General features: G+C 53.6%; 2 protein-coding genes across 4 annotated transcripts in view; one reads left to right on the top strand and one right to left on the bottom strand.

Annotated features, from left to right (window-relative positions):
* IGHMBP2 (immunoglobulin mu DNA binding protein 2) overlaps positions 1-13888 on the bottom strand; it is a 26445-nt gene extending 12557 nt beyond the window's left edge. Inside the window, exons 1-7 of the mRNA XM_040639575.1 lie at positions 13761-13888; positions 11560-11729; positions 8356-8539; positions 8029-8126; positions 5422-5585; positions 4038-4238; positions 2209-2356 (exon numbers count right to left, since the gene is read on the bottom strand). Of these exons, the coding sequence (XP_040495509.1) occupies positions 2209-2356; positions 4038-4238; positions 5422-5585; positions 8029-8126; positions 8356-8539; positions 11560-11729; positions 13761-13846 (1051 nt within the window). The 5' untranslated portion in view covers positions 13847-13888. The remainder of the gene's footprint in view (positions 1-2208; positions 2357-4037; positions 4239-5421; positions 5586-8028; positions 8127-8355; positions 8540-11559; positions 11730-13760) is intronic.
* On the top strand, positions 13845-26743 carry MRPL21 (mitochondrial ribosomal protein L21). Of its 3 annotated transcripts, XM_040639576.1 has the most exons (7): positions 13845-14082; positions 17742-17799; positions 20237-20322; positions 21554-21717; positions 23594-23646; positions 24311-24414; positions 26629-26743. In XM_040639576.1, the coding sequence occupies exons 1-7, from the start codon at positions 13845-13847 to the stop codon at positions 26691-26693; spliced, it is 768 nt and encodes a 255-aa protein (XP_040495510.1). In that variant the 3' UTR covers positions 26694-26743. The 3 variants fall into 3 exon arrangements, with proteins under 3 accessions (XP_040495510.1, XP_040495511.1, XP_040495512.1); XM_040639577.1 differs by lacking the exon at positions 17742-17799 and having other exon boundaries at positions 13845-14101; XM_040639578.1 differs by lacking the exon at positions 17742-17799 and having other exon boundaries at positions 13907-14082.

Raw genomic sequence — 26743 nt, 5'->3', positions numbered from 1 at the left:
AAAAAAAAAAAAAAAAAAGTGTGCATCTGGGAATAAACACTCAGGAAGAACATTAAGAACATTTGTTCCAGCCCACCTGTGTTTCAGTGTGGGGCAGTGTGCTCCGAGGCAGGGCCACCCCAACATTCCAAGCACCAGAATCAATCACCCCTTGGCGCTGGGACCAAGGCCTTGGAAGGGTGTCTGATTTCTAAATATTATTTCCATACCATTTTCTGAATCTAGAGCTTAATTAATTCCCCTCCAAGACGTTCTCTTGGACACACAGAACAATTAACCCAGCATCAGTCTGGGGCGGAGGGGAGGAGCCCCCGTGTACTTGACAACACAAAAACCACGGCCCCAGCCCCTCCTTGGAACAGTTGCGCCGTGGCAAGAGCTCACGTGTAAGCAAGACCCCGGCCCCACACAAGCCTCATAACCAGCAGTGGGCCCGGGCAGGCCACCCGCCCTGAGCCTGTTCCTCATCTACAAACGTGGGCACCACTTGAAACTCACAGGGCCATTACGATGACCGAACCCTAACATGCTACATACGTACTAACACAAAGTACGAAAGTGCCCGCCACAGGGAGCGAGGTTTTAACAAATGACTTTGAGACTCAGACTGTATCCTGATGAACCCTGAGGGATGGAGTTAGCAGGGATGGCTGGAGAGGATGCTGTAGGAGGCAGAACTTGGCCGGTTCAGAGTATGATGCGACTTCACAGTGCAAAGAGAAGCACATCCAGGAGACCCATCCTAGCTCCCCACTCAACACGACGGAAGGACTTAAGAGGCCACAAGTTGACCCTGCCGAGTTGGGGGGAGGCTGCATTGTGATTTCCAGCAAGCACCACATTTGAAGATTTGGTCCGGTGGAGGACCTCCGGAAACCCTCTCCCTCCGCTAAAGCAACGAGAACACTGGTAGCATTGTCAGAATCAACTTTCTCAGAGCTCTAGAAATTAGCTAAAGGCTTGCAGCAACCCAGGGAGTGTTTGTTTTCAAAGATGTGGCTCTCAGGGCGCCTGGGTGGTTGAGTCAGTTAAGTGTCGGCCTTCGGCTCAGGTCATGATCTCAGGGTCCTGGGATCGAGCCCCGCATCAGGCTCTCCCCCCAGCATGGAGTCTGCTTCTCCCTGTCACTCTCAAATAAATAAAATCTTATTTAAAAAAAAAAAAAAAAAAAAAGATGTGGCTCAACCTGGGCCAGAACGGCGAGCTCTGCAGTGTTCCTAGGAAAGGCCCTGCCTGTGCCCCGGTTCTGTGGGAGCCTTGAAACCAACGGCTGGCAACCGTGGGGAAAACCTGCAGCGAGGAGGCTGAACTCGTGGGGAAAACCTGCAGCGAGGAGGCTGAACTCCCTTGAAGCCCCGTTCCCAGAGAAACGCCACGACTGGGGCTGTCTGCCAGCTCCCAGGAAGAACCCAGTCTCAGGACTGTCTCTATTTCCCCCAACTTGGAGCTCACCCGATGCAGATAGCCCTTTCCCCGGACGTTTGCCCAAAACCATCAGAGTCTCTGAGGCAGCTGGAGCAAGCAAGAGGTAACCAGAAAGCTTTCAAGGAAGAGTCGGGGAGCAAGATGTCCACGGGGGCTTAGGAAAGATCCAGTCTGCCCCCGGAGACCCGGAGGGCCATACACACGTCGGGCTGTGTGCAGGCACGTACAAGATGCAAGGAGGCCCCAAGCACTCACAGCTGGCTCACCCCTGGCTGCCTACCAACAGGAGGTGAGGCCTAAGAGTTGTAAAAGGCACTCCCCAACACACACACAGAGCCCCTCGGCCAAGGGGGGGGCTCAGCAAAGTCACTGAACAAACAGGACAGTATCAGCAAGCTCCAGGGAGTGGGGAACACCTGATTTCAAGATCCCCGATCCAGGAATGAAAGCAGCGACATCGTTATAGACGCCACAGGCGTCTTCACAATAAAGGGATGATATGAACAACTTTAGACCTGTGCATTCAATCAGTTAGATTAAACGAACAAATTCCACGAAGACAGCAGCTCGCTCAAAAAGAGGAAACCCAAATATCCCTGTATCGGTATCAACGAAACAAACGGAGGCTGTCGCTGAAAACCTCCTCACAAGGAAAACTCACGAGTGGATCCCACCCACTGTTTGCAGACAGCTCTACACAGCTCCCCACCAAGAAGCTGCGGAAGGGAGAGCACCATCCGGCCCCTCCAGCGGCCACGGTGGGCGCGGACCCGCTCCCCTCACCTGTGTTTGTTGCCAGCACCACCGCAGCCGACGTGAGGCTCTCCAGCATCGCGGCCTCCTCCCTCTCCTTCAGCTCCTTCCTCAACAGCTTGATTTCACTCCAAACGCTACTCTTCTCTCTCTTATCCTGGGTCTGCCTGTTCTTCGCCTATGAAGGAAAACCAAGAGCACAAACATTTGCACACGACTCCGCACCTACTTCGCTCTTGTGCGCCTTTCGTGCTTGTTTATAACCAGCTGGTCCACTTCATGAAGTTTCTTGAAAGGCACTAAAATGTCCAAAACCTGTCTTGAAGGAGCAACAGACACACACAGGTGAACAAGCGCCCGACAGCCCGTGTGGCCCCCAGCGTCACCCGAGTCCAGGCGCTCGACACGCACGGCGTTCTGAACTGTCAACGCAGACGAAACCAGAAACTAGACGGCACCCCACCCTGAGCAGAGTCACCGCACCTGCTCTGGGAAGGAAGGAGCAACTGCCCTCCCAGGATCTGGGTTTTGGCTGCTTCTAGGTGAGAGGCTATGCTTCAGCCGTGACTCCACACTCGCCAAGAGAATAACAAATTTTCTTCAACCTATAAAACACTCACCTGAGCCTCCACTTTCTGCAATACTAAAAAAGACACCCTTCCTCACTGTGATTTCTGCTTTCGAGGGCGGAGTGTGGCAGGGTTCACTGGAAGGGTCTTCCTGCGCCTCCCTTACGGAGAAGACGACCCTGAAGAGCACTGAGTCAACAGGAACAAGAAATGACGTCACCCGCACCTGCGCTGGAGGCAACACTGTCTGTGCGCACTGCTACACCACGTCCACCCTCGAACGACACGCCTCATGCTATCCCCACCTCTGCTGGGCCCACACCGGCATCTGGAGTGCCACCCACGACTCCAAGCCCACGGGAAGGAGGACTCAGGGCCCCGGCCCTCTGGGGCCAGGACACGGAGGGGCACCACCGTGAGGCTGTGAGACCAGCTGACAGAGAACAAACGGAGTGTAAATCAGAGAACACCGGGCACCAAAGTACCCCACTGCAAGATAAAACACATCTCCAATTAACCTGTCACCCGCTGCCTCTCTTCCACAGGGAGAGTGTGAAATGGACCAAAAATTGGCGAGATGAATTTCTGAATTTTTATTTTCAGGCTGCTGGATTTTTTCTGCCAACAATTACCCAGCCAACAGGACCAGATCCAGGAGATGCATGAAGAAACATCCTCTTTAAGACGATCCCTAACCTACTCACAAAACTACATTGAAAACAGCTGAGTCCCTATTACATGCTGAGTATAAGTTTCTATCAAAAGTGGACAGTCCTTTATTTCTTAATAAAACTGGGGAAAACATTTTTTTTAACGGGCAGCCCTGACGTTTGAAATTCTTTTTTTTTTTTTAAAGTAGGCTCAACGACAACGTGCAGCCCAACGCAGGGCCTGAACTCCTGACCCTGAGATCAAAACCTGAGCTGAGATCAAGAGTTGGATGCTTATGGGGCGTCTGCCTTCAGCTCAGGGCGTGATCCCGGAGTCCTGGGATCGAGCCCCGCATCGGGCTCCTCCGCTCGGAGCCTGCTTCTTCCTCTCCCACTCCCCCTGCTTGTGTTCCCTCTCTCGCTGGCTGTCTCTGTCAAATAAATAAATAAAATCTTTAAAAAAAAAAAAAAAAAGAGTTGAACGCTTAACAAACTGAGCCACCTAGGTGCCCCCTGATGTTTGAAATTCTTATAACTGACGGAGACCAAAGAAAAGCGAGAGGAGCACAGACAGAAGTGACTCGAGGAAAGACTGCAGATCAGAAACCACGCAGAGCGCTCGCTGGTAGGAGGTACATACGAAGGCCTGATCGATGTCCTTTCTGATGTCTGCGACGATCTGGGCGTTGTCACTCCGCGCTAACACCGCGTCCAGGGAATGCTGCTGAATGGACTCCAGCAGGCGGGCAGGGTGCCCGAGGCGCAGGACCCTCTGCTTACACCGAGCCAGACGCTCTACCAGGTTGTCCACGGCAATGTTAGAGGGAGCACAGCACAGAACCTGGGGGAGCAAACCTCAAGTTCGGTGACTTCTTTAGTTAACCACTTAGGTTCACGCTAAAACAAAGAGAAAGTCTTGAAGGTAAAGAGAGGAGGGCAGTGTTCACAAGTGGTCACGTCAGAGTGCAAACTTGCAGCTGGCGGGAGGTGGGCGCGGCCTGCAGACCCTATAGGATCTGAACTCGGGTCTTAAGGACGCCTAGTCACCGAAGCACCAGAAATGTTAAATAATTTGCAACTAGGGGAAAAAGGACTCGAAGATTAAAGCGTGCCCTGAAATTATCAGGACTGAAGAACCCAGCTCACCACCAATGAAATCACTTTGTCACCTGACAAAGTGGAACCAGGGAAAATCTCTCAATCTTGCTCCTAAAACTATTTTCTGTAGTGATTTCAATCAGAAGAGAAAAACCCGAAGTTCCACTATCAGAAGCAGGTGACAGCTGGCAGACAGGCGGGGTGGAGAGCCCCCGCGCACACAAGCCTCAGAAACAGGAGGCCACAGCCATTCCTCCCCATGTCCCGAGGGCCTGCGTGGGAATAGGGGTGTGTTCTGTCTCACCGTTTACGCAAACAGAAGGCATCCAGTCAAACCCCAAATCAGACCTGCCTCCCGCTACTGAGTCATCACTTAATTAAGTTTTCAAATGCCTATGCCAAGTCACTCGTTTGCAGCAAACTCTTGGACGGTTTCGTGACCAGGTGACAGATGCCCTTCAGTTCGCAGCAGCAGCAGCTCTGCCTGCAGAGGAGGCTCGGCTCAGAGCAAGGGCCCTGGAGAGCATGTCTGCCAGAGTTCAGACCCTGGCCCCGCCCCCCACTGCTCACGACTGGGGCGCGGGACCTGAGCTGTGTCCTCTGGAAACAGGGGCACCAGCAGTCCCCAGCACCCAGGGTTTCTGTGAGGACTGCCTGAGTGAGTCATGGAGAGCGCTCAGAAAGATAACTGTTTGGTAAAAGAGTTCCAAACGCTCAGAACTGACTCGTGTTGATGCAGATGAGGGTAAAAGACCCTTTCTCAGCCATTAAGAATCTAAATGAACAGTAACATATAACACTCCACGTCTCGGAACATCAGTCATCTGTGCACAGCACACAGGCAGGAGTGTTCCTGACCAGGCTAGGACCCAGCCGAGCACCTGCGAGCCCGGCACGGGGAGCTCATGCGTGTTGACAGGGCCCACCTTTAAGCCCTGCCTCACAGCCTGAAGAATGATCTCGACCACGGTGGTGGTCTTCCCGGTGCCAGGAGGCCCATGGATGATGGCCAGCTCTTTCTGGGACAGCGCGAAGGAGACCGCTTCCTTCTGGGAGGCATCCAGGGAAGCGTTACAGAACAGCGGTGGCTCTGCGGGAGAGGCGACAGTGTTAGGCTCCGGCTCGCCACCCCCGGCGCTTCCTCCTGGCAGACAGCGCTGACAGAAGGAAGAGCCGCCCACGGGGCTCCGGGACCTCCCCGGGAGCCAGGTGGCCAACACAAGCTCAATCTGCTTGGTCTTCCGACACTCCTCCCAGGACAGGAAGTGGCAGACTATGGACCACAGGCCCAATGCAGCCCGCTGCCTGTTTTCCTGAGTCCAGTTTCCCTGGGACCCAGCCACGCCGCTCACTGACGTGCTGTCTCTGACTACTACATCGGCCCACAAAGCCTAAAATATTTATAATCCATTCCTTTATTTAAAAAGTTTGCCAACCCACGCTCCAAAATAACAGACCTTTCTGAAGTAAATGTTCCTTGGAATCTATTTCTACTTGGGGCGCCTGGGTGGCTCAGTTGGTTAAGCATCCAACTACTGATTTCAGCCCAGGTCATGATCTCAAGGTCATGAGATCAACAAGTCCTCTGCCAGGCCCCATGCTCAGCCGGGAGTCTGCTTAGGATTCTCTCTGCCCCTCTGCTCCTCCCCTCCACGTGCACTCACTCTCTCACTCTCTCAAAAAATAAAAATGGGGCGGCTGGGTGGCTTAGTCGTTAAGCGTCTGCCTTCGGCTCAGGGCGTGATCCCGGCGTTCTGGGATGGAGCCCCACATCAGGCTCCTCTGCTATGAGCCTGCTTCTTCCTCTCCCACTCCCCCTGCTTGTGTTCCCTCTCTCGCTGGCTGTCTCTCTCTGTCAAATAAATAAATAAAATCTTTAAAAAATAAATAAATAAAATAAAAATAAAAATAAAATAAAAACGAAATAAAAATTAAAATAAGTTATTTATTTCTACCACGTTGCCCCTTTTTAAGTGACCATAAAATGACAAGAACAAATGACAAAAAGGAATAGAGAGCAAATTTCGGAATCATGTTTCTCCACTGAATTTTCCATGATGAAGACCCGTATCTGCCTCCTGTGCTCTGTGCTCCGAGAGCAGCTACCGTGTGTCCAGCTCTGCAGGGCACCTGTCCGTGGAGACACCCAATCCGTGAGTGAGCAGAACTCCGGGCACAGTGCCCTGACCTGGGCCAGCCAGAGTGACACAGAGTTGAAAAGCAGCAGCAGACCACCCGACCCAAAGTCCCAGCGCACCCCGCTCTCCACACCGTGTCCCTTTTCCTTAGGTATCCGCCTAACCACAATGTACCATGCTCCCTAAAACACCGTAAATACATTTCTTTTTTTTTTTTTTATAAAGGTGGTGGAACATTGCCCTCACGCTTTTTTTTTTTTTTTAAGATTTTATTTATTTATTCGACAGAGATAGAGACAGCCAGCAAGAGAGGGAACACAAGCAGGGGGAGTGGGAGAGGAAGAAGCAGGCTCATAGCGGAAGAGCCTGACGTGGGGCTCGATCCCGGATCGCCAGGATCACGCCCTGAGCCGAAGGCAGACGCTTAACCGCTGTGCCACCCAGGCGCCCCCCGTAAATACATTTCTAATTCAGTTTCCACTGCATTAGTAGCCTCTCAATAAATATCTGGCAGACTAAAACACTGAAATGTGATTGCTTCCAGAACCTGGAGGTACCACCCAGCAGCCCTGGGTTTAAAGCCAACACAACACTGGGTGGTCAGCACAGGCACGACACCATGTGGGCATGGGATCAGCCCCGTCACCCCAGGTAGCTGGAGACACCACAGGCTTCACTGAGGTTGTGCTGGGAAAGTGGCAAAGTCAGAATGTGGAGGATTGTCAAATCACGGCAGCCCCTTGAGGAGACAACATGCTCCTCTCAAAACTGGGGTTCTCCAAGACCACGGAGGGACAGGAGAAAGCACACAGACAAGGAAGGGGTGCGTGTGTGCACTGTATATGTGAAAGACACAGTTTTCTACGTGAAAAAGACCAGAATGCGCACAAATACTTGGGAGGCTAACTCCAGGCTAACTTCCTGAGTGCTCTGTTTCCCTTGCTAACACGATTCTTTATTTCCAAATATTCTACAACTAACACGTATTATATTACTCTTCTCATCAGAAATAAGCGATCTTCAATTTGAAGGATGCTGAGAAATAATCAAATGCATTTAGAATTGGGACTTTTCAAACACACACAAAAACACTATTAAGCACAGACAGTGCGCAGCCATCCTACCCCCACAGATCTGAGCTAGAACATCCTGACATCTTCGAAGACCGTAGATACATTTGAGAGACTATTGTAAAGTCAACAGAACGAGCTGCTTCCTTGCACTGAGTACATGAGAGTCCAGTCCACATGAGTCACTCAAAGAAATTTATAGAAGAGACGAAGAGAGATGCCTTCTAACTGTGTGTCCTCGAACTCTCACTCAAACACCCTAGCCCCTGCTGTTCTTGGTGTTTCCATAGTGACTTCGATCAGAAAAGAAAACAAAGGTTCTTACGTATCTCACTGGCAGGACTGGGGGCTGATCCACCAAAGAGGACCTCTATGAGCGAGGACGCAGGGCCAGAATGGTACTTCTTTAGGGTGATCAGAGCCCTACCAAGGGAGAAAACTAGAATTAGGATGTTGGTGAAAACCAGACCTTGATTCCCTCCCTAAGACCCTGCCCAGCGTGGCCACCTGCAGCCGCCGTCTCCCATGAGTGCCCCCAAGGACTCCACACTCAACACAACTGCTCTCTCTGCCCAGCAAGACAAGTGGTCCCGGTGAGTGAGTGGTGTTTGAGGAAAAAGAACGTGTGATTCCCAGTCACACACACCCTTACTTTTTCAGTCGCTTGTAAGTGACATCATTGGCCAGCTTTAACAGTCTGTAGGACTGCTCCCGGTCCAAGCTCAGCTGGAAGTCATGGGACTCATCAAAGGCCACCGTGACCGATCTCTGCGTGACCCGGGTCAGGATCCCCGTGGCCAGCTGACTCCCTTCGTCATACAGACCCACTATATCGCCTGTAGAAACAAAGACTTAAGTTACACAAACATTGAGCAGAGTTAAACCATGAACTATTTTAAGTAATAAATTCCAGCATATTTCAAATAGCCTATCTCTACTGCTTTCTTCAGAAATGAAATCAGTAGTGGTACAAGTTTTTTAACCAACACGTAAATTAAATATGAAAATTGACTTGAAATCAATGAACTGTTTAAGACAAACACGCTAGTCAATAAAACACTCAGAGTGCCTACTCACTCTTTGCCAGGCACTACTCTAAGCACCGGTCTGATTAGAAACAAGACATAGATGTCTGCACCAAAGGTTTTAAGGAAAGATAAAGCCCAGGAGGGGATGGAGAAGGACCAGGGCATCATTTTAGAAACAGGATATGGCAAGGGCCCCTTGAGTGGTGACAGGTAAGTGGGATGAACCCTGAGCCAAGTGGGGGCCACAAGCATGTTTAGGGGAGAACATTCCAGGCAGAACGGGAACATCAGTAAAGGAGGGAGGTCATTTGCTGCCCACTCAGCATGATCTCCACACTTCCCATGGTAACTGTTGGGTGATTCACTCACCCGCCAGGTGACCCTGACACCAGGGAAGGAGCCCACAACCAATGCCTGAGCCAGTCACTGCGTCCCACATCCCTGGCCACAGTGACTGTTCAGGAATGAGCACGGGACCAAATGTGCCCCTGAGACAGAGTGAGACTCTTGCTTGGCACCTGGGAAGAGGTCCTCCGTCTGTCTAGCTGCACCAGAAACCTGAGGGCATGTTGGGGCCAGAACTGCTATCATGTGTCACCTGAGAAGGAAGCCAACCCAGAAGAGGGCAAAGCCAGGAAATGGAGAGAAGTTAAGTCCAACCGACTTCCCGTGAGCCCTGAAGCCAACCTTCTAGTATCTCAACCAATGCAATCCTTCTTGCCCAAGCAAGAAGCCAGTTTGGCTTGGTTTTTCTAAAAAAAAAAAAAAGTTAAGATTTTTATTTATTTATTTGCCAGAGAGAGAGAGAACAAGCAGGGGCAGCGGCAGGCAGAGGGAGAAGAAGACTCCCCACTGAGCAGAGAGGCTGATGCAGGACTTGATCCCAGGACCCTGAGATCATGACCTGAGCCGAAGGCAGACTCTTAACCATCTGAGCCACCGAAGTGTCCCTGGCTTGGCTTTTCATCACCTGGAACAGAAGACAGTTCTAACCAAAACAGACTCCACTCGTGATAAAGCCAGAGCTACTCACATATTTATACCCCCTCTATTCCGTGTCAGAAAGTATATGCCACGGGTCAACCAGGCACCAGACACGCTCTTAGCCTGGGCTGTTTTTCCTCCAGGCAATGAGTTTCATCTGCACCTTGAACCTTTTCTCTGGCTCCTTCCCCAACTTTATAGAGACAAACAGCAGACAGCAACATTGTCCCTGGGGCAGAGTCCGGTATGCCCACTGGAACCTCCCGACCAACGCCCTGCTTAGGGTCCCGTGTTCCCGAATGGACGTTTCTACGCTGAGCCTTAAAACTGCTCTTCAGAAGATGAAAAAGCAACAGCCCCACCTCAACCTGATCAACAGCCGCAGCGACACATCAGACTTTCAGCCAGATCCTTTCCACAGACATGCCTTCCTGACTTCCTGCCTACGAACCCTTCATCTCTGGGCTCCCAGTCCACAATGCTGACTAACTGAATATACTACTGAATATATTTTTACTTTCGGTTTTCAGAGTTTACGACCCCCCCCCCAGACATCCGACCCTGACGGCGAAGCAGCAAAGTGCGGCTATAACGCCCCCAGCCCCCATCTAGAGGGCGGGCAGTGAAGCTCACTTAACAAGAACGTGTACGACCTGACGCCAACCAGCAGCCCCCCTTCCTCCCCTGTCTCCACATCCAGCCAGTATTCCAACAACTGTGAGCAAGAGTTAGGGAAATCAGAATAAGAAATCAAAAACCCGTCACCACCAAAACACAATGGGGACTTTTCTAGAGCAAGCACGGCACTGGCCGTGCCGCTCTATCCAGGTCTGAGGGTTACACCGGGTACCCCTGGGGCGTGGTTCAGCAGCTTCTCCCAGCTGCTCCCCCTCTCCAGGAGGGCTGGTGCGAGTGTACCCCGAGCGTGCTGGCACGAGAAGCCGGGGGAAGACAGAACCATGCACACCGCACCACAGCGGTCCGAGACAAATACAATGACAGTCACGTGTAATTTTACACTCTCTAGGAGCCGTAATAAAAAAATTTAAGGGGAGCGTGGCTGGCTCAGTCAGTTAAGTGTTTGCCTTCGGCTCAGCTCATGATCCCAGGGTCCTGGGGTGGGGCCACGTTGGGCTCCCTGCTCAGCGGGGAGCCTGCTTCTTTCTCTACCCTTCCCCCTGCTCATGCTCTGTCTGTCAAATAAATAAATAAAATCTTTAAAAAAATTTGTTTAAGAAACAAGTACACTGATTTTATTTTTTTATTTTTATTTTTTTTTAAGATTTATTTGACAGAGATAGAGACAGCCAGCGAGAGAGGGAGCACAAGCAGGGGGAGTGGGAGAGGAAGAAGCAGGCTCCCAGCGGAGGAGCCTGATGTGGGGCTCGATCCCAGAACGCTGGGATCACGGCCTGAGCCGAAGGCAGACGCTTAATGACTGCGCCACCCAGGCGCCCCAGTAAATTGATTTTAATGACAACATATTTTAACCCCATACAGGACAGATACGATTTCAACACGTATCATATTTCCAAAACCATGACTCTGGAGAGAGTCTAAATTTTTCCGTACTCGAGCTTCTGTACTCGAGCACCGCACACACACAGCAATCAGTGCCCGCGGTTCAAGTGCTCTGAACCACCTGCGGCTGCTGGCTGCCATTCCGGACACGCTGACCTACACTACCAAAAAGCCACATAAGTGGTGAACTTCTAATTAAGGGTTCTTCATCGCCATGCTTTATTCTCCAACGAGCCACGTGCACGCCGGTCTTCCCAAGAGTACAAGTCACAGCTTGGAGACCAGCGGTATGCAAGACACGCCTGTGTGGCAAATACACAGACCTGAAGTGAAGCTGTTGCTGGGAAGCACCGGGGCAGACGCACATCTCCTGGGCTCAAAGGTGACCAGCAGCCGCCCATACAGCCCAGTCCGCTGGCTGGACACCTGCAGCTTCAGCAAACACACGCCTCGGCTCTGCAGTTCTTTCGGAGAGATGCTTTCCTGCCAAGACCTAGAAGACACCCAACACCGAGAGTTCAATATTTACACTTTACTAGCTTTTACTTCCACCCACATGGGACAAATGCAGACAAAGATCTGTGCACAGGCACTAAATAAAACCCAAAGGGGCTCCACATCTGCTGGTCTCTTTACCTGCTCTACTTGCATTCTGCGTCCTGGTGCCCCCGCCTCCGCTGCCCACCATCTGTACCCACATGAATCCACTCGGCCTCTCATCCTTACCACAACTCTGGTTCAAGCCACACCTCTCTTCGTCTGGACCAGACACAGCCTCCTGCCTCCTAACTGCTTGACCTCGGGGGCTTGGCCTGCCCAGTCACAAGCAACAGCACCCATGCAATCCACCTAAAATACAAATCTATCCACTCCCCTTTGGACGTTAATAAAGGGAAACCTCACTAAAGTGGAGTGGGGAGGCCAGAAGGAGGAGTTGCAGCATCCCCGGTCAGTTACAGACCCTGCCGGGACAGGATCTTCAATCACACAACAGGGCAAGATGCACATCGCATACCCTACAAGAAATCCACCGCCCCGCAACGCAGCCAGTGAGCAACGGTCATCACCCTGAACTCCTGCCTTTCTGTAATGGACTTCCATGCAAAACCACCCCGTAAAATAAAGGTCCTCTCCTCCATTTGTCGCACGAGCTTAGAGTCTGCGCCACAGGTTCCTTGGCGGGAACTGCAATTCTCTGCCATTATGAATAAACCCATCTGGCTAGTAAATTAACTGGCTGTTTTATTTTTAAGGTTAACGCCCACCCCCATCCCCCAGCACTTAACCGCGCAGAGAGCCGACCTGTGCGCACGGAATACAACACAAGCTAGCCCACAAGGCCGCTGTCAATCTGAGCACTGCCTACCTCTCCGTGGGTGGTCGCTCTGCTCCGGGTACTGAGCTGAGCGCCTGACAGCAGACCATCTCGTGCTCACTGCAAACCCATGAGGTGGGAATAATCCCACATCACAGGCAAGGGAGCTAAGGCTCAGGGATGTAACCTGCAAAGTCCCACGGCCATACACGGAGCTGGGGTTCTACCCAGGTGGATATGACCGCAAAAGCTCTTAATCTTCGAATCAAAAGCCTCTCACACAAACCCATCCACGTCTGCAGTGCAGTCAGTTAGACTGCCTAGCCTCCACCTGTCACCTTGAGCAAGTCCCTGAACCGCTCGGTGTCACAGTCTCCTCTGGCACAACATCAGAAGAGCACTGAGGGTTAAAGGAACGATCATACAGAAAGAGCCTTTACAGCACTCCATTAAGTGTTCGCTGTTACTGTTTCAGCTAAATGAATATTCACGTTCAGAAGCAAGCAGGGCTGTCTCTGGTGCCCATCTTCCCACACCTCATCCAGGAAGGCTCCTCCACCCACCTCTCCCGTTTTTTTGTGCGCTTGGCACCACCTGTCCCTGAAGCCAGCCTTAGCCTCGCCCTCCCCAGGAAGAACTGGTCTTCCACCATGCCTGCGAGGCCCTTTCTGAGTGCTCGCAAGCACAAGCACACACCCACACCCACACACCCACACAGAGGATGAGCACACCCAGCTGGAAGGCACCATTTACAAGGACCCAGGCCCACCCCCTTCCCAGATCCTCTGCCCGCCTCTCTGCCCCGACCCAGGCCCACCCCTGCCCAGGTCCCTTGCCCGGGCCCACCTCTCTGCCCAGGTCCCTTGCCCAGGCCCACCCTGCCCAGGCCCACCCCCGCCCCCGCCCAACTCCAGGCGGCAGCATCCTCGCGCCCTCCCACCGGCCCCGCACCGCAGGAGGGAAAGGGCTGAGGACGCGCTGAGGGCAGAGGCCGGACACAGCGCTGAAAGTTCGGGAGTCGGGGGCTCCAGGCCGAAAAGAAAAGGCTTCTTAAGGGCCCCAAATCGGCACGGACCGCCCGGGAGGCGACAGGGTCCCATCTCCAGCGGCGGCCGAGCCCACAAGCGCCGCGGGCGGGACTCGCGGGGCGGGAGGGCAAATCTCTGCCCGAGGCCGGCCGGGCTGGGGAACTGGCGACCGACCCAGTACCTGCGCTCCTCGACCTCCGCGTCTCTCTCGAGCTCCAGCAGGTCCAACTGCTTGGTCACGAAGCTCTCCACAGCCGCCGTGGCCATGGCCGCCGGCCGACCCGGGCGCTGGGCCGCTGAGGTCCAGCCGCAGCGCGAGGCGGAGTTTCCGGGCCGGACCCTATGCGTCGACGCACAAGGCTCGCGCAAGGCTGTTTCCGCTTCCGGCCGAGCCTGCGGAAAGATGGCGGCGGCCGTGACAACCCGGGCCGTGACGGTCGCATTCCGGAGACTGGTGTCCGCATGCAGCCGCAGCGGCCTGAGAGCGTCAGGGCCCGGAGCGGGTGAGACCCGGCTGGCGGGGTGAGAAGAGGGAGCGGGGCGAACGGGGCTTGCGGGTCCGTGTCCGCCCCGATGCCTTCGGTGTTGAGCGCTTTTTTCGGTGCCGTGAATATAGTATAGTACTCGCTTTGAAGTCGGGGAAACCCGGGTTCGGATCCTGGTTCTTTTATTTAGCGGCTTCTCTGCTGACATCGGCTCTTCAGCTCGCTACAGTGCCTGTGTTGCCGGGGAGCAAACTGAGGCTCGGTTCAGAAAGCTTAGGTAACTTGCCCAGGGTCACACGGCAGGGAAGTGGGTCAAGAGTGATTCAGACAGCTCGGTCCGGCTCCAAAGCCTGTGCTGTACCATTGCCCCCAGGCTTCGAGCCGCTCCTTAGACCCTCGTTGTCCTCCTCTGGAAAGTGGTGGTGAACGTCCTTGCCAGATCTTAACCCATTCAGCAAAAGCAGCAGCCGTGTTTTTATGAGGTCCAAAAAAGTTACGTTCGTCAAAGACAGTGTATTTTTCTTGAAATGAGTCGTGTGTATTTGTGTGTGAGAGTAAGTATGTTTTAAAATTAGGTCCAGATGTATATTTGACGATATTAAAGGATTGTTCCCTTTTTTTTTTAGAAGTGATAACTGTGCCTCCATTGTGTGTTTTTTTGTAAGAATATTTATTTCTCGTAGAAATATACTGACATCTTTACTGATCAAGCAGTATATCTGTGATTTACTTTATTTTTTTTTAAAAGATTTTATTTGTTTATTTGACAGAGGGAGACAGCCAGCGAGAGAGGGAACACAAACAGAGGGAGTGGGAGAGGAAGAAGCAGGCTCCTAGTGGAGAAGCCTGATGTGGGGCTTGATCCCAGAACACTGGGATCAGGCCCTGAGCCGAAGGCAGATGCTTAACAACTGCGCCACCCAGGCGCCCCTGTGATTTACTTTAAAATAATTGCAAAGTTGGGCCAGAGGCAGTATGAATCAAAAAATATTGGTCATGAGTTGGTAACTGTTGAGTCTGGGAAGAGCTGTGAGAGGGCTCTGGGCTCATGATTCTGTCCTCTTTACTTTTGTGTGCTTGACATTTTCCATTAGTAAAACTTGGATTTAAGTGGGGAGGGATGTTTCTACAAAAACAGTGGAAATTACTCCATTCTACTGACGCAAAACCACCTCTGGAATGCTGTGTTCAATTTCAGACTCCCACTTTAAGAAATAACAGATAACATGGAGTACAGAGAAGGCAACCCAAATGATAAGCAGATGGGACCTTGAAGAATGAGAGAGGGAAACAGGATGGAGGACACACCACAGTCCTCAGAGAGCTAAAGGATGACCCCATGGGAGAGGAGGGAGCACATTTGTTCCTTCTGGGGTCGAGGGCTAAGGCAATACCATAGCTGAGAGTTACAGAGAAGCAGATCAGGTGCAGAAACTTTCCAGCTGAGCCTTTAACAGTGAGGTGGCTCCCAAGAGAGGCGCTGAGTCCCGTGTCAGGGCGTATTCCAACCAGGCCTTCATGTGCTGATTCAGCAGAGTAGGCTTCATTCATTCACCCACGATGCACCTTTTATGCGTTAAGCACGGATGGGGGGAGGGGTGGAATACATCAGTAATAAACATAAATAATCCTTGTTTTTAACGGAGCTAGCATTTTGATGAGGGAGGGGTGTGTGGAAAGACAGGCAGTTTTTAAAAATAAATTACATAGTGTGTTAGAAGCTGATAAGTCTTATAGAGAAAAATAAAGCATGAAGTGGGGGGGTCAGTTTTAAATAGGATAGTCAGGGAAGGCCTCTCTACTGAGATGGTGTTTGCGTGGACACCCAGAGAAAATGGGGGAGGGAGGTTCCAGAAGAAAGCAGTGAAGGCACACTCAAGGCTCCGAGGCAGGCGTGTGCTTGGCATGTGTGTGGCATGTTACAGGAATAGCCAGGAAGCCAGAGTGGCAGGTGCAGAACAAACAAGACGTAGCGCGTCAGAGATGGGCTCAGAGGGAGGGGAGATTATGCTGCGCATGCCCTGTAGGCCACTGTAAGGGCTTTGGCTTTTTCTCTGAATTAAATAGGAAGCTCTTGGAGAGTTTCAGCAGAATAGCGACGGGATCTGACCTAAGTTTTCACAGGATCACTCTAGCTGCTGTGCAGAGAAGGGAGGTAATGGGGAGAGCAGGGCATTAGTAATTATTTGGGCAAGAGGTTGTGGCGGCTTGGAGGATGTAAGGGGTCAGAGCCTGGATCTCTTGAAAAGAGAGAGCCAGGAGGATTTGCTGATAGCTCTGAATATGAGAAAGAAAAGGGTCAAGAGTGACTGAGATTTCTGGCCTGAGCACCTGGAAAGATGAAGATGCCATTGTGTTAGATGGGGGGAGAAGCAGGCATGGGGGTGGTGGGGGGGGAATCCGGAGCCTTCGTAGGTTTTGAGATGCCTGTTAGCCTTGCGAGTGGTGATAGCAAATAGACAAGTGGATGGTCAAACCCAGGCTGCAGGTGTAAACCTGGGAGTCACTTGTGTAGACAGATATTTAAGTTCATTCCGCTAGGTGCAATCAGCAGAGGAGTTGTCATAGGAAAAGAAGAGTTAAGGCCCAAGGTCCAAACCCCAGGCACAGCAAGGTAGTAGAGGAGAAACCAGCCCAAGACACCAATAATTGGGAACACCTGCTAACAGGTAGCTATAAAAGGATGAATTTTATGGAATCTAAATTACAGCTCAATATAAAAAAAATACATGCGTGAGTAGATGCAAGAAATAGTTAACAAAATTCAACATCCACTCATAACAAAAACTGTCAAAAAAAATAGATACAGAGGAAATTTTTTTTTTTATTTAAGTAGGCTCCACCCCCAACGTGGGGCTCAAGCTCACAACCCCTAGATCAAGGGCTGCATGCTCTGCCAACTGAGCCAGCCAGGAACCCCCACAAAGGAAACTGGAGTAACAGGACATCTTCAGAGAGAAATGAATAAATAAACCCTCAACAGTTACTGAGTTGCTGTCCTCCGCTTTTCACTCCTAAGCTCTGCATTTGATTTCTGGGCCCTTCCCTCAGTAGACTCTGATTGCCGTTGTCCCTTGCCGTATTAGTCATCTACTGCTGCATAACAAGTTACCCCAGAACTTAGCAGCTTAAGATGACCAGCGTTTGTCATGCACACCGTTTCCAACGGTCGGGAGTACAGGGGCAGCTTAGCTGGGTGGTTCTGGTGCTCTCGTCAGCTGGGGCTGGGCACTCTTTCCAAGCTCACCACCTTGGCCATGGGCAGGAGGCCTCCATTCCAGTCTTTTATAACTTAATCTCAGAAATGCTATGCTCTTCCCTCTGCCACATGCCATTGGTCACAGAAACCAGCTCCATTCAGGAGGTGGGCTCTGTGGGCCGTCTCGGAGGCACAGAACAGCATCGGAATCCACTGGGCACTTGGTGGTCAAGGAACGGAGTAGTGGTTGAGTGGTTCTGGCATTAGGCCCTCTTTGATGGCGTGATGAGCACAGCTTGACACACACAAGCAGTAACTGTGAGCGATGTTGCACTGACTTTGTTGACCGTGGTTTTCCTGCAGGCGCGTTGTGACCCGGTGCTCTAACTCGGCACCGGCAGGCGTACTGGTGTGTTTCACTTTCTGAAGAGCAGTGGCATTTCTTACTGGTAACGATCCCTGTTTCTTGTTTCCTCAGCTTCCCTGGGGTCCGCTTCCCGAAGGTTCGGTTCGCAGAGCACTTCAGTTCCACAAGGGTAATATCTAAACCTGGGTTTGGGTGACTCGTCGTCTATAGGACTGTCTTTCTAAAGTCAAGACAACACATGCATGTGTTTTCGAGAACATCTAAATTTTCTTTTAACCTTTTTAATAGTATTTTTCTAAAACCTTTGACATAAATGTAGACGGAACGTCAAGCGTCCAAAGACAAATGTGCTCCTAGGCCTTATGCAGCTGTATTTCATTAAGGAAAGCTGTGGCTCCTAATTAGAGACTTGTAACTGCGAAGATGGAATCACAGGAAGGTTGGATCAGAATTTTTAGGACGAACTTAAATACCATTTGGGAGAAAAAAAATAAGTATCATTTGGAAGAGTTTATTCAGTATTAAAACATATTTAGAGGAAAACTTTTTTTTAAAGATTTTATTTATTTAAGGGTGGGGAGAAGGAGAGAAAGAATCTCAAGCAGACTCATCACTGAGCACGGAGCCTGAACCCGGGGCTCACTCTCACGACCCTGAGATTGTGACCTGAGCCAAAATCATGAGTCAGACGCTTAACCAACTGAGCCACCCAGGCACCCCAGGGGGAAAAAACCTTTAATGTAAACTACAAAAAGTAAATTTGACAAAATCACACCCACTGGGAGGAATATCCAGGAGCAGTAGAGGGTAGCAGTTAAGAATTAGGAAGCTCCTGGGTCCTGTCCTGACCCCACCCCTTGCAGCCCAGGGTTCCTGCGCAAGGTCATCCACTTGCTGAGCTTTGTTTCCCCTTCTGCAAAATGGAAGTGGTGTTAGTGCCTCTCAGTGGAGTTCTGTGCGTGTTCAGTCAATGTCTGCACTTAAAGAGCTCAGGACAGTGCCTGGCATACGGTGAGCGGTCAAGAGTACCGGCTGCTCCTGCATCGCAGACTCAGAAGGGGGACATTCAGGGGGCTTGTATGGTTCTCAAAAGGAGAAGTCGAAAACAGAAGCAGGTTATAGAGAGGGATCCTAGGGGGGAATGTCAGTTACTTCGGCTTATTCTTTCTCTTGCCCACGGCGTTCCGGTTTTCTGGCATCTGTTGTTTCACGGTCGGTAGTAGGGGACAGTCAGGCCCAGCGAGGAGGCCAGAGCTCCCACGTCAGACCCCGCTCCTCCTTGTCCATCAGAGGTCACTGCCAGGCCACAGAGCAGGAACGTGTTTCCAGGTGCTCTGAGATGAGCACAGTGGGCAAGCTCGGTTTCATTTTCTTGGCCAGTTGATGCCACAGTGCCCAGAATCCCGGCGTAGAGAGCATTTGTCGTACACACCAGTGTGGAGCCCCTGCTGGCTGCCGGCAGCAGCACAGGGGCCTGGGGCCGGCTGCGGAAGCGGCGGCTCTTCCCCGGTGAGCAGGCTTTTTTCCTTGCTGGAGCTCTGCTGCAGAAAGGCTGAGGTCAGGAAAGGTTCCCTCTCTGGTGGCGAACAGCAACAAAAGCTTGAAAACGGTCTGAATAATTGAATTCGATGTGGGCTCTCCCGAGCTCTCCCCTCTTTGAGGACTGCAGGAATTTGAGGCCAAACGAGATCAGAAAGTGGGAAAGACCCTGCCTCCTCCTTTTGCCCGTGGGCTCCCCTCCCTGCACAGCGGCTCATCTCTCCAGGCTGAGCGGGGGGCGGGGCAGATGCCTGGCTGCAGCACGGGACGGACGAGCGACAGCAGTGCCATGGCCCCCGAGCGCTGAGCGCGTCTGCACACTGCCCAGTCCTTCTGGGCACACCGCCCCTCCTGACCCTGCATAGTGCGGAGGCAGACGCTTTTATTCCCATTTGCTCCGTGAAAGAAACTGGAGCCGAGAGTCGCGAGATGCTCCCAAGGTCGTGCTACCCTGGTGGCAGAGGCGGGGTTCAGACCCGGGCCTGCCTGGCTCCTGTCTGGGCATGAAGGCCGAGCGGGCACCCAGCTGGTAGGAGTTGGAGGTTGGGGGGGACCAGCTTGGGGCAGAGCAGGCAGAGGGTTCCTGTCGTGGGAACCCTGCCCGCAGAGCCCTGGAATGCCGGAGTGAGGTGCAGGAGCCCGGCTGGGAGGCAGAGAACGTGCCTTCCAGTGGAGTGTTGGGGGCGGAGGAGAGAGAAGGGGGGCGGCGCCGCAGCCCACACCTCTGAGAGCCCGTGTGCCCCGAGGACACTAAGAAGGGCCAGTCTTCACCGTGGGCCACCGGCCCGGGGGGTGGTTATTCCCAAGAGGGGCTCTTCTGGAATAAAATGGTTGGAATTCCCATTTTGATTTTGGAGTGATTAGTGGGTGTTTTCTTGAAATACGCAGCCCTCCTGAGAGGCCGCACGGGAGCCTGTCCTCGGTCCCCCCAGGGGCAGGTCCGTACTGGAGAGTCACGTGTCGGCAGCGCGGCCCCGTCTCCTCCAGCCTGAGCACGGCATTTCTTACAGATTCTGAACTGTCTTTTCCCGCGGGCGTGCCACACATGCGTCAACTGTGTCTTACAGATACGTTCCTAAAACATCGCTGAGTTCACCACCTTGGCCAGAAACCGTCCTGCCAGACCCCGCTGAGGAGACCAGACACCATGCAGGTAACAGAGGCAGGAACTGGAGGGCGGTGCCCCCTCCTCCCCGCACCGAGGTGGTCCCCTGGCCACAGGACAGGAGCGCACATTTCCGTATGCCCTGAGACGAGACCCAGCACGGTGTGAACGCTCAGGCTCATTTTTGCCCCTTGACAGAAAAATTTAAACCCTCGTTCATTGCGCAAATACTCCCAAGCACCCATCATGGTCAAGGCAGGCCGTGTAAGCGAGGCAGGGGCCCGTGGTCCCTCTGTCTCCCTGCCGTTGGAAGGAACGCAGAGGCAGGGAAGGATTTCTCCCCAGTCAGAGGAGCAGTGGGTGCTGCTGCTGTCCTGCGAGTTGCAGAAATGGTCAGGGTGTCAGGACACGAGGAGGGACAGTGTGGCCGGCCACCGTCGCCATGAGCGAGTGCAGGGTCCTATCTTCCTCGCAAGGCTGGAGACGCAGGTCAGAGTGGCGCATCTTCTAGCTTTAAAGTCCTGTTTGAGACGCGGTGTGAAGTCAGCAGTGTTCTGTCCCTTCTCCAGCCGCGGCTCCAGCCTGACTCTGCTTCTGGGGCAGGAAGTGTGTGTTCTTCTCCAAGCCCCCAGCCCCAGGCCAGGCCGGCTGGGTCAGGGCTCACAGACATTTATCCCACAGTGAACGGGACAGGATAGAAGGGGGTCTTGAGCTGAGGTGAGGCCATGGGAGCCCAGAGCTGTGTGGGCAGAGACTTCCAGGCAGAATCTAGCACCAGGGGGTGTAATTCTAGCTTTTCCTGGTTTGCAGAAAGGCCTCTCCTCTCACTTTACCAGTCCTCTGGCTTTTTCTTTATAAGGACTGGGAATCCCACAGAGTGAAGGTCTTTCCACCCCAGAGTCAGAGAGACGGAGCCAGGCACACGGCGTGCTCAGATCAGAGAATCACAGGCAGCCGTGGGCCATTCCATGTCTCTAGAAGCGCCACGGGCCCCCCATGTCGAGGAGCCTGTGCTCCTGGGAATGGCAAGCCGAGTGCCGGCCGTGGGGAGAGGCGTGGCCTTCAACAGTAAGCTCACCTCACCAGGGGTGCCAGCTGCCACACCCGCCGCCCCCCCCCCAGCTGCCACTGGAGCTTCCTGTCCTGCCGGGGGAGAGCAGGGGGCGCGGGGCCTCATATCACTGTCACTGTGGGCCTGGGCCGTGTCGGGCGGCATGGCTGCCAGGCCCGGTGTGAGTAGCTGACCGGCCCACCGCCTGTCCTGACTTTCTCCCCGCAGAGCTCGTAGGGAAGGTGAACGAACTGATCGCCACAGGCCAGTATGGCCGGCTCTTCGCCGTGGTCCACTTCGCCAGCCACCAGTGGAAGGTGACCTCTGAGGACCTGATTTTAATTGACAACGAATTAGACGTTGCGTGTGGAGAGAGGATACGGCTGGAGAAGGTGAGGCCGTCTGTGTATCTGGGGGTCAGTCACCAAACATGCCCTCCTGCCCCCAGGTTCATCACTGTGGAGGCTTCCCGGGGTCAGGAGGCGAAGGCGAGCAGAGCCGAGGGACGGGAGCGTGGGTGTCCCCCCGGGTGTGGCTGGCCGGCTGGCAGGGCGAGGGGGCTGTGCTGGCCCCCCACCTAGGAGACCTCAGAGGAAAATCCGTGTGCTGAGTTGTCTCACGTCTCAGGAACGCTTTCCGTAGAAAAGAGTGAGCATCCCAGTGACAGGTGAGGCGTTTCAGCCGCACATTGATGGAGAGTTTCAGCGGGAACGCTGCTCTGGCGTTGGTTTGACGGCTGCTGCTTTCAGACAGAGGCTGGCTTTCGAGGCGTTTCCCTGGGACTGGTGTACCTTACCGGCCACTCCACACTGCTTGGTCTGTATTTAGCCTCAGGTTTCTACCCGTCACTTACGATTCTTTCTGCTGTTTTGGACAGCCTTCTTTGTTTTTCTCTTATTCTCTTTATAAAAGTATATAAAATCTAAGGTTTCAGGGGCGCCTGGGGGGTGCAGTCAGTTGAGCGTCCAGCTCTTGGTTTTGGCTCAGGTCACGGTCTCAGGGTCGTGGGACCGAGCCCCATCCCGGGCGCCACGCTTGACGCAGGGTCTGCTTGGGACTCTCTCTCCCTCTCCCCCCATGCACTCGCTTGAGCGCACGCGCTCTCTCTCTCTCTCTCTCAAATAAATCCTAAAATATATGTATAAATTTCCTATGCTAGTTCTCTGTGCTCCTCCGTTTGTGGTTGCAGAGTGTGTGTGTAGCTACACCAAGGGGAGCACTAAACTTTCTAAGACGGTGTTCTCACAGCCTGTGCGCTGCGCTCGGAGCTGAGCTAATTAACCGTGTAGACGGCAGCAGCCAGCAGAGCTCGCTTCTCCTTCGTGACGCAGGGGCTCCGTCGTGCGCCCCCGAGCAAGGGCACGTTTACTCCATAACATCTAAAATAAGTAGGAGACTTGAGGAGCGTATCTGTGAAGATGTCTAAAAAGACTTTCTTTTTTAAGTTTATTTGCTTTTTTTTTAGTAATCCCTACACCCAACGTGGGGCTCGAACTCACAACCCCAAGATCGAGAGTCACACATTCCACCAGCTGCCTGGCAGGCGCCCCCTAAAAAGGCATTGTTTTGGAACATTTCACATTAACAAAAACATGACAGAAAGCACCCCGAATGCAGATCGTTTTTCCCCACTTAGGACTCCGTGGCAGAGAACACGTCACCCAGAGAGCAACCGCGAGGCAGCAGTCTGATGGTTTGTCGTCGTCAAACATACAGAGTCCGTTGATTATAAAATACGCTTCGTCTTTAAATATTTAAGTTTTATACAGTTGGGTATTTTACTTATCGGTAAAACTTAAGATGGTTCCAGCATCTAAAAACACTGCTGCGCTCGCGATATAAAGACGTCTTCACGCCAGGACGGTCACTGGCACGTCCGCCTGGAATTTCCCCATCGTTAAAAAGACACGCTGGAACCTACGTCCCAGCAGGAGCAGCAGGTATAGACTGCCTCAGAGACAGTGCGGTGCGGCTTCTCCCTGTGTGCGTTACAACTCGCGGGAAAAAGTTAAAAAAAAAAGCCACGGTGTTTTGCACAGACGGACACTCTCTCCGGATGCGCCATCCCGTGCCAGGTGCTCAGGGACGGCAGTCCTGGCTCTGCCATCGGGCCGGTGCGGGAGGCAGCACAGTGGCCCGGCCGGCCCGCATCCCCGCCGGTTCGAACCCCAGGGAACGAAGAGGAAGGTGGCCAGTACTTTCCTCGTGCTCGAGTTTGCGCCGCTGACTTCTTGTCGCTTGTTGGTGACACGCCCGTTTCGTTCGCAGGTCCTGCTGGTCGGAGCTGACAACTTCACGTTACTTGGCAAGCCACTCCTTGGGTAACGCGCTCGCTCACGCTGGGCTTTGTCTAGGACCCACGCGGGGCGCACGGGAGGCCGGGCAGAGGACACGTGGGCCAAACCAGTGTTCTGTTATCATTTATGACAGTGGAGGCTTGTAAGATTTGTTGACAGGCTACCCTGTTCTTTTTTTCTGTTTTTAAGTAAACACTACCCCCCCACCTGGGGCTCAAACTTACAACCCCAAGATCAAGAGTCACGTGCTCTTCCAACTGAGACAGCCAAGCGCCCCGTGCTGTTCTTTTTTATTATTACTAAATTATAATTCACATATAATATCATATCCATTTTTCATACTTACGAAGCACAGACCTCCATGGGCCTAGTTACCCTCTGTCACCTCCCAAAGTGATAACAGCCTTATCCACCAGATTCCCTGTGCCGAGTCACATCCCTGTGACGGATTTATTTCATAACTAGAAGTTCACACCACTTAATCCCATCCCCCAGCCTTCTCTTCCTTCTACACTATTCTTGATTACGCTTCTCGGTGGTTTTCAAAGTATCTGCAGGGAGGACGTATTACTCTTATAATAAGCAAAAAAGAAAGTAAAACTTAGTTTTGGAAGTTCTTATATAAAGCATTAGTAAGATTGAAAAATAATCAAGAAGACACGTCATTGATTATCTTTCTTCCTTCTAGAAAGGATCTCGTTCGCGTAGAAGCCACGGTCATTGAAAAGACAGAATCATGGCCAAAAATCAATATGAAATTTAAGAAAAGAAAAAACTTCAAGAGGAAAAAGGGTAAGTTAGAGAAAGCGTGGCGGGCGCCGTGTCCCCACCTGCTCCGTCCGCTGGTCCTGCGGCTTCCGGGGGCCGGCGCCTGCTCTCTGCTGGGGGCCTCTGGAGTGCGGCAGCCACAGACACCGGGGAGAGAGCCCTGCCCCAGTCCCCTGGGTCTGATGGGGAAGGGCAGGTGGAGGTCACTCTTAACCAGGGGTGTGGAGGCAGAGGGCCCCGGGATCCTCGGGCGCTGTCGCCGGACTGCGGCTCAGCCAGTCACCGCGGCAAGGCGAGCATTCACCTCACCACGGCCTGGTGCAGCATGCCCTGCGAGACACGGACAGGGACATCGGCGGCGGCGTCATCCGTGCTAGAAACACCAGATGCAGCTCTCACGTCCCGCACAGAGACTGGACAAAGAAACGGGACGTTGCGGGGGCGGGGGGGTCCTCTCTCAGCAGAACGTTGCCAGCAGCACGCTGAGTAAACTGCCACTACACGAGAACGGGCCCGAAGCTCACACTCTTGTGGGGCCCGAGCAACACCAGACCTTGTGCCTCTGGGCACACGTATATGTCCACATGCACTTACACACGCAAACACGTGTGTGATGGAACATGGGAAGGGGTGGAGGGGGAGCCGGTCTGCAGAGTCTCCAGCGGAGCAGGGAGGCCAGAGGATGAGGGCTGTTTGTTGGTAGAGAAGGGAGAGCCGGGGGTGCCGGGCGGATGGGGTGAGGCGTGTGGGTTCGGCGAGCCGGCGCTGGGATGCCTCAGACAGGAGGGCTGTCCTTCCGGCTGGGTCAGCGTGAAGGGTGTGCAGCAGTGTGGCTTGTGGTGAAGGGGGCGTCCATCTGACGGCCTCACTGCTGGGCAGGAAGTCCAGGGGTCTGCTGGGGGTGGGGGCGGGGGGGTGCAGGTGGGAAGGGGTGAGGTCAGTAGTCAAAGAGGTGAAGAAACAAAGCCCACCACAGACGAGAGGGAGCCGCATAGCAAGCTTCTAGCATGTGCAGCGTGAGGGCCATGGGGCAAGGTGGGTGCTGACCGGTGGCGGCCGACCACCTGAGCCGTGTACGGAGGGGTGGCCGTGGCGCGGTCTTGGGAGACCCGGACTGGAGCGGCGGCAGCCGTGAGTCTGAGGGGTGACTTCACAGCAGAGGCCTCACCCGTGGGTTCCCTCTGTGCGGGGGCTCATGACCCATGCGTGAGGAAGCAGAGGGGCCCTGGGGTGGACTCAGCAGCCCGTTAACAGGAAGAGGAGAGGAAGCTTCGTTTGGTGGCATTTTGCAGGGGTGTCACAGAAGTGTGTGATGTGAGGGGTCGGGAAGCTGAGGGCATCTCCTGAGTAAGGGCCGGAGCCCCGAGTTTCTCTGCCCAGCCTCCCGGGTTGGGGGCCGGGCTCTACACATCCAGGATGGAGGGCATCAGGGCACATGGGGTCCCAGGAGGCCCCGGGCAGGTCTCAGTCCAGCTGTGACTGCCCATTTTCTGCCCTTCCACCCTGGGGGAGCACCCAGGCCTGGCCTGCACTCTCTCCACTCCTTTTGTCCCCCACATGTTTCCCTTCTTCGTCCCAGTCCTCGGCCACCCACCACTGCCCGGGTAGCCCGGGTAATCCACGAGCGGGAACAGGACCGTCCCTGCAGGAGCTTCCCCTGGAAGTCACCTTGTGGGGGCCCCTCAAGGCTGGGACCCGCAGGCTGTGGCATCCTGTGAGAAACGTGTGGCACCCACAGTCCTGAGCTGCCAGTGGCTGGGAGTTACTAGAATAGCCTGACACAGGCGGCTGGCTCGCCCTCAGGTCGGGTCTGTAGGAGCCTCTCCTCCACCCTCTGCCGCCTCCAGGCAGCCCCGGGTTCGGCCCGTTGGGGCGGTCCACCCCCGGGCAGCCCATAGGTCTCACGGCACCTGCAGAGTGGCATTGAAGACAGTAGTGCTGGCAGGAGAAGAAAGGCCAGGCCAGGCCGCTCCTGGCCTCTAAGCTTCCAGGTGTTACCGCCTCTGCTGCTTCTGACGGGGCTCACGGAGCGCGGGGGTGAGGCGGGCAGCGCCCCCCATGAAGCCCTCATGGCACGTGGCCGGCAGGGCCCACACGGGGCCTGGGTGCCGCCTGGGGAGGGCTGGTGCCAGGCGGACGCCCCATGGGAAGAGCAGGTGGTTCGGCGACAGGGTCTCACCGTAGCTCATGAACGACATCAGATGTGGCCAAGCTGTGACCCTGTTCTCTCTCTTCCAGTTATCGTGAACCCGCAGACTGTCCTCCGGGTAAACACCATCGAGATCGCTCCACGTTTGTGCTGATCCCGAAGCCCATGTTGACGGAACACAAAAATAAACTCCTGTTTTCTGGA

This window comes from Ursus maritimus, unplaced genomic scaffold (assembly GCF_017311325.1).
Source record: "Ursus maritimus isolate PB19 unplaced genomic scaffold, ASM1731132v1 scaffold_23, whole genome shotgun sequence".
Lineage (NCBI taxonomy): Eukaryota > Metazoa > Chordata > Mammalia > Carnivora > Ursidae > Ursus > Ursus maritimus.
The sequence above is the reverse complement of the archived record's forward strand: the minus strand, read 5'-3'. Positions and strand labels throughout refer to the sequence as shown.

Bases quoted from the DNA above. Each gene is read 5' to 3' on its own strand.
- MRPL21 (XM_040639576.1), top strand. From the start codon at position 13,845: ATGGCCGCCGGCCGACCCGGGCGCTGGGCCGCTGAGGTCCAGCCGCAG. The intron at 21,718-23,593 runs GTGAGGCCGTCT...TTTCGTTCGCAG, and splicing joins AGAGGATACGGCTGGAGAAG to GTCCTGCTGGTCGGAGCTGA. The intron at 23,647-24,310 runs GTAACGCGCTCG...TCTTCCTTCTAG, and splicing joins CTTGGCAAGCCACTCCTTGG to AAAGGATCTCGTTCGCGTAG.